The sequence below is a fragment of the Curcuma longa genome, chromosome 1, assembly GCF_044706935.1.
Source record: "Curcuma longa cultivar G26 ecotype Majalengka, Jawa Barat chromosome 1, ITB_CL_G26_1.1, whole genome shotgun sequence".
NCBI lineage: Eukaryota > Viridiplantae > Streptophyta > Magnoliopsida > Zingiberales > Zingiberaceae > Curcuma > Curcuma longa.
Window position 1 is genome coordinate 2734340 of NC_133861.1, and position 7615 is coordinate 2741954.

The following is a 7615-nucleotide window of genomic DNA, read 5'->3' on the forward strand; positions in this document are numbered from 1 at the left end:
CAAGTAGATGTCGAAATAAGCGAGAAGCTCTTGGAAAAACAGAGAAACGGGGAAACAAAGGTCGCTCTCTAATTAGCCAACAAAGAAAGGGATAAACCCTGAAGATGAAAGGTGAGGTTGATTGCCTAATGTTAAGATAATGACCTCGAATCCCTTTGGGATCTGATATATCATTAATAAATCAATTTTAGTGCATCCAAACTTTAGGGTTTCAAACTAGGGGACTTTGTCAGCTCACACATATAAATATCCAAGTATGGATTCAAAACCAGCAATATATATATATATATATTTTATCTCTCTCAATCCTCTTTTTTCTTCTCGCCTCCATTACATCCTAGTTATTTAAGCATCAAAGGGGTTTTGCCAAATGACTTTGGCACCCTCTAATGACTGCTCTAGTGTGCGTTGACTAGGTCACACCATCTAGGTCAGACTACAAGGTGCACATCTCTGCATCATTACTGCTACCTCAGCATCCAACTCAGTAGCATATTTCAATAGAATAGATTTGAACCTTGGAAAACTACAGAGTTGATTTCAAGGTCTCATTTAGTGCACAATACCCCTTTAAGTATTAATTAGGTGGACAAGATTTTAGTAATAATTTATGCTTATTTTTCTTAAATATTAATGAAAATATTTTTTGTAATTTATATATACTTTTATTTAAAAGTAAGTATAGAAATTGTATCAACATGACATGATACTATATTGGAATAGTATCGTTCGCGCTGTCATGGATCATAATTTAGACCTCGCTAAGTTGTATGTTCACTTCTCTTCGTATACTAAGTGAATAAGAAAGGAAAATAGAACAATTTTTAAATATAGTCCCTGATTCTTTTGAGAAACACAGGTAGGGATTACTGTATTAGACTGCATTTCGCTTTCACAATAGACTGTATCAGCCAACTATGCACACTACACAATGTTAACAAAGGAAACAGAAAAATCTAGCAAGCAAACTAGGAAGAATTTGCAATTATGCATCAGCCATCTCGATGAAAATAATAACAAGAAGAGTTTTATGAGAACCTGGAAGTGGGATGGAAATAATGTCCCCTGGTTGAATGGAAGGGCTTCCTAAGGAATTGGCATTCATAATGTCCGTTACTGTGGTGGAGTAGTGGGAAGCAATGCCAGGCACGGAGTCCCCCTGTTGGACGACGTAGGAGAGGTAGACAGCGGGGAGGAAGTTGTCGGTGGAGTTGAAGCAAGTGCAAGGGAGAGGAACCACAAGGGGAGTGCCAGCATCGAGCGCGGCTGGGTCGGATATAGCGTTGTCCTCCTGGATCTGGTCCGCAGAGACGAGGCCGCCGTAGAGGAAGGCGGCAATGGAGGCGAGTGTATCGGAATGGCGGACGGTGTAGCGCGTGGAGATGGATCGGCGGATTCCTCCGGAGCAGGAGCAGATGGCGGGGACGCGGAGGAAGAGACCGGAGGGGAGGATGCGGTTCTCGACGTCGGGAAGGGAGACGTCGATGGCATTTACGGCTAGGAGAGCGAGGGGGTCCGCCTGGAAAAGGGCGGCTACCTCGGAGACCTTGAGGTCGGCGTAGAGGGTGTAGCCGAGGAGGGCGTAGCACGAGCTGCCGCCTGTGCACGGTTCGATGGTAGACTTGGCGGTGGTCGTAGCCGCCAAGAGAAACAAGATAAAGAAGAGGAGCAGAAGCTTCTTGTCCATTTCTTCGAGTGTTTCTTCAGCTTGTCGTTAAGAAGGGAGGAACAAGTGGGGGGGGGGGGGGGGGGGGGGGGGGGGGGGGGGGAATGCAGGAGGAAGGGGATGGATGGACGGATGGACGGACGGAAAAGTGAAGGAATGCAATGGGAGGGAGGGGGGTAGGGAAGGAGAAGGGAGGAGAATGGACGGAAAAGTGGAGGAATGCAGGGGGCGGACGGGAAGGAGGGTGGGAGAACCGATGGGAGGAGAGAAGAGTGGGGTGGGAGATAATAAATTAATGTTTTGGCAAAGCAAATTTCATTTTGCCCCTAGAAGTCTGTTATCTTTTAAGCCTTTTGCAAAAGATCACTAAAATGTATAAAATTTTAATGATTTATTTCAACCACTCTACTAAATTTGACTTTCCACGTCATGTCATTAACAGCACACATCTATTATGTGCTATTAATAATAATTTTTTCAACGCACATAATCAAATGCGCTACGGATAAGTTATTATATTTTAACATTAACAACGCGCGTATAAACGTGCGCTGCGAAAAGTATTTTTTACAGCATATAAAAATTATACGATGTTAAAGGAAAGTTAAAAACATAATATTGACAGCGTAGATAAATCATACGCTATTAAAAATACCTTCCTTTAATTTCCTTTTCCCATCTGCCTTTAACCCTTCCCATCCGGCTTTACTGTACGAAGTTACGCCCTTTAGGTTTTTCCCGACCGCGCGTTCTCCCGCTCTTCGCGACCGGCGTTCTCCCGCTCGCCTCCGCCCCTTGCCTGCCCATGCTCGGCCGCCTACGCTCGCTCTCCCGACAGCCCGCGCTCGCTCTCCCGGCCATGCTCTGTCCGGCGCCCGCGCTCTGGCCCGCTCGCTCTCGCCGACCGCGATCGCTCTCCTGGTCGCGCTCGCTCTCTCCGGCCGTGCTCTGTCCGCCCGCTCGTGCTCAGTCGTCCGGCCCATCGTCCCTCACTCCCGCGCCTAAACACTATTTCCTCCCCTGAATCAACTTTTAAATTTGATTAGGTTTTTTTTAATTACTCGGTTTGAATTTTTTAATTTAATAAATTTATTTTTGTTATTTGATTTAATTCCAATTTTATTATCTAAAAATCAATTTAAATATAATAAAGCTAATATAAATTTGAATAGTTACACATTATTTTTTAATTAACATTGTATATCTAACTTTTTGAATCAACTAATCAATAATTAATTTGGTTCCATAAAAATTTTTCACTGACCATCAGAATAAATTCAAAAATTGCTCTTAGCAGGTGGTCTAACAATCTAACTTTTTTAAGCCTAATCTCTTTTATGGGAATTCATCCTGTAGTGAGTTATAATTGTAATTCGAATCTTAGATGTCCGAGAAATTATGTAGATATTCTCTTCTTCTCTTTTAAAGGTGGAATCCGCCATCTTAGCGGCCCCCCCCGACCATTTGTGAGGAGGTAAATCAGGAAACTGCAATTGATCAATTATGTAGATATTCTGTACCATAGCTCGGGGACAATCATTACTGATTATTGATGTAGGAAATAATGAAGTTAATTTGTTATATTTTACTAAATGTATGCTTGTAATTTAAATTACTAGATAGTTTTTTATAGTAACTTAAAAATATAAGATAACTTTAAATATTTTTAATGATTACATATTTAAAATTTTAATTATAAATATAATTTTTACAGTGTTAGTGATAATGTTATATAAGATCAAACTGATCTAAATCTCAATTTGAATTCAGTTGTTTATGTTTGATTTATGTTAATTCTAAAATTGAAATTTTATTCTATCTTAATTCAATTTAATTTAATTAAATAAAAATTATTAGTTTATGTTAGTACAGAGAGCACCAGATGATCAAACTTAAGTTTTGACAGTGACAAAATATTCAAGTTAAATATGTGACATTTACTGATGAGCTGATCTAAGTGTGCAGATAGCACAAAATTAGGCACGGTGATGTGGACCAAGGAGGGGATACAAGTTTACAAGACAAAACCAAGGAGGAAGAGGCATTGAAGGGAATGAGAGGACCCATGACAAGATCCAAGACTAAGAGAATGAAGTAAGCTTTGGAAGGCTTAATAATGGAGCTCAAGGAAAAGGAGAATTTGGAGAATGACCCAAGATAATCATAGAAAGGTGCAAAAAGATGTATTTATAGGCCTCAGCACACCCCTGGCACGCCTCCGTCACATGGTCGTGCCTGGGAGGCACGACCGTGGCTTGTCGTCCTTCTAGAAAATGGGCACGGCCATGCCTGGGAGGCATGGCCGTGTACTGCCGCTGCTCTGGAAAACTGGCACGGCCGTGCCTTTAGGGCACGGCTGAGAACAGCCGCTCCTCTGGAAATTAGACACGGTCGTGCCTAGTAGGCACGGCCATGCCCTGCCTCAATGCTAGGATGGAGACACAGTCGTGCCTGAAAGGCACGGCCCTTAGCAGTTGACTCTCTGGATGAAGGCACGGCCATGCCTGGTAAGCACGGCCCTGGACTATCGCTTCTCTGTTGGAGGGACACGGTCGTGTCTAAACCGTGTGTGTATGTGAGGCACGACCGTACCTGGTAGGCACGACCGTGTTCTGCGTTGTTGCTCCTTCTCCTCCATTTCTTCGTGTTTGCTGCATGAGAGACTTGCCCGTGATGACGAGCACGGCCAGTGCGAGTCTCTTTTCTCCACTATTTGCTCCACCATCAATAATGCATCGTTTTGGCTCTAAATCGCATCCTATCAATCAAAATGTACAAAGAGCAGATCTTCGAGCAAAGAAAAGAAATATGCAATTATAAATAAATAAGGTGTGACAAAGTGTAGCATATGCAATGAATTACAAGTAGATGAGCATTAAAACAAGGCTAAAAATCATATATGATCTAAGCTCATCACAAATCCCACCAACTAATCAACCCACAAAATCAAGAAATATCAAATTAATCATTCCTCTGATCTAACCTACCCAAACGTCAACAAATCGATCAAACAGTAACCCTACTCCAACTCACCCGAACAGCACACAACCCATCCACCAAGATAAGTCCACAAGATCTCTTGCTAATCAAGAATAATCAACCTTTAATCGACAAGAAGACTTACCCCTAATTGGATTGAACGCCCTAGATCCACCCTTCACTACCGAACCCATCGACCTTAATCCGATCAGATCACAGCAACCGAGCTGTGGAGAGGAAGACGATCCAAGATTAGGGAAGATTCAAGGCCAATGTAATAAGATTCAATCCAAGAAACCCTAAGAATTTTAGATCTTGGCTTACCGTTCTCCTTCTTGCTTGCGGCAAAGCTCCAACACAATCCAACAGCTGGCCAACCCCAATCAAGCTCCCGATCTAAGTTCTGAGAATCAAGAAAACTGAGATCTAAACTCAAGCATCGATCACAACTAAAAATCTAACTCAAATCCCTTACCTATCAGCTTCCTCTTCCTCCGGATCTCGCCCCCCTTGAGCCGCTACTGCCACCGATTCAAACCCCTTCCGGCGGTAATCCATGCTCCAACGAATCTAGCAGCTGATCGCCGACCTCCTCCTTCCTTGTGGCACCGTCGTTGGAGCTAGATCCACCCTGCTGTCGACGGCGACGAGGCAAACAGAGGAGCAGGGATTGGAAACAGAGGTTTAAAATCGCGATTTGGGAGAAGCTTCGGCACTGTAGCTTCCCACCCATTTCCTTTATATGGCGTTAGCGGGCTTGTAGGTTTAAGATCCATTAGGCCAACAACCCATTAGCCCTAGAACCTATTAACCATTAACCCAAAACCTTATTTAGTTTATCCAATTAATTAGAGTTTAATCTAAACTCATTCACCTTTAATTAATTAAACCTTTAATTCTATTTATAACCCTAATTGCCTTAGGTTTTTAATTAAACCACTCAACTTAAATAAATTTCCTAATCTTTCCATAAACCTCTAAGGCAAGTTTATTTTACAATTAAACCCTTAATAATTTCTAGTATTTTATAGGAGTGGTTACCTTCCGACCTACGGATCAACCTGCATGGGAATTTGTAGGTACTAGGAGTGAACAAATATCCATTAATTCGACTATACAGGCATAGTAAAGGTTAGACGGAGGTGCCAAGGTTATACGATTTCTGTTGGGACCGATGTGTGCGTTCGCTAGAGGGGGTGAATAGCGTTCTTTGCTCTTGCCTACAAAATCATTAGCGGAAGCACAAAAACAAAAGCAAGAGAAAAAGAAATCAACGCTAACCCGTTCGATTTACTTGGTATCCACCTCTACGAGGTGACTAGTCCAAGGATCCACACACAGCACGCGACCTTTCCACTATGAAACTTCTCCTTCTCAAAGCACTCTTTGAAGGTGGAGAAACCTTTACAAACAATCTCTCTTCCTCTTACAGAAATGAATAGTGAAGTATGGAGGAAGAATATGAAAGACAACACTTGAAGATCTTACAGAGATGATAGAATGAAAATCACACCTTCTCCAAGCTTTAATCTGTCATTTTATATTTTTCGCGATACCAGTCGACTGCCCCAGGGACCAGTCGACTGGTGGGCTTCAACGGCTACTTTAGATTGTGTTTATTGCTCCAGCTGTCAGCCCAACGTTTGAATATCAGTCGACTGATGGCTCCATCAGTCGACTGGTCATCAGTCGACTGGTCAACTGGTCAGTCGACTGATCAGTTAGTCAACTGGTCAACTGGTCAGTCGACTGATCAGTCACCAAAGTCTCTGTATGTTTCTGATCAATACATCAGTCGACTGATGGCAGTGTCAGTCGACTGGTGAAGCTGAAAATCCCCTTTCAGCTTCCTTCTTCATCCCTTAGCCTTGACGCAAGCCTTCAAACATCTTCCACAAGCCTCGTGCCCATCCTTGCACTTGCTTGAGATGTTTCCCTCAGCTTCGTCATGCTAAGTCTCCCGTAAGAGGTCGCGCCTAGGACTTCACCATTTGCCAAGAGGCCGCGCCTCCAGGACTTCACCATTTGCCAAGAGGCCGCACCTCTGGGACTTTACCATTTGCCAAGAGACCGCGCCTCCGGGACTTCACCATTTGCCAAGTCTTCAAACCTGGACTTTCCTGTATACTCAAATCACACATGTTAGATCACCAACATTGCCTAACTTAAACTCATTTTAGCCAAACATTAAAATTCAATGATGCTTGGGGCAAGACTGCACCAACAATCTTCCCCTTTTTGATGTTTGACAAAAACTTATTTAAGTTAGGTCTTTAATACAACAGGATATAATATCAGCAAAATAACCATAATCATAAAGCATGAATCATAAGACAATAAGCATGAATAAAAGCATAAGAACATGTTGATTCTAACTTAAACCAAACTCATTCTCCCCCTTTTTTGACAGACAACAAAAAGATCATAAATTCAAAGGAGGTGGAAACAAATAGGAGGTAGGGCAAATGTTCAATAAGGAGCCTCATGCTTTAATAATAACAAATTTGTTCATTTAGGCACACACTCCCCCTAAAACCCTACTCCCCATGCACCAACAATGGATTTGTGGCACCTAAAGTATAGGTTTGATCAATCCTATAGACCATAACAATGCTCCTAGAGCATGCATCAAAGAATAGTAGGTCAAAGGATACGTAAATAGTCAAGAAAGGATCAAAATCAGAGAATTTCAGCCACATCAGTCGACTGATCTCTGAATCAGTCGACTGACATAAGTCGACTAAGGTCCTCATCAGTCGACTGACCTGTTTAAACAAAACTCATAGATTTATTAGTCAAGTGAAAATTAAGTCTACACTCGACTGGGACCAGTCGACTGATATCTGCACCAGTCGACTGGTGCCCTGAAACAGCTTTGTGCAACTTTTTGATACGAACTTCAGAAATACTTTAAAAATTTCATAAAATTCAAAAAAATCTAAAATTTGTAGCAAAGTATATTATCAAGTT

The 7615-nt window shown here is 42.2% G+C and overlaps 1 protein-coding gene across 1 annotated transcript; it reads right to left on the reverse strand.

Annotated features, from left to right (window-relative positions):
* Positions 1 to 985: 985 nt before the first annotated feature.
* Positions 986 to 1690, reverse strand: LOC141835790 (lysM domain-containing GPI-anchored protein 1-like). Its single transcript, XM_074723193.1, has one exon. It carries the CDS (start codon positions 1685 to 1687, stop codon positions 986 to 988), a length of 702 nt encoding a protein of 233 aa, XP_074579294.1. The 5' UTR covers positions 1688 to 1690.
* Between the last annotated feature and the right edge of the window lie 5925 nt (positions 1691 to 7615).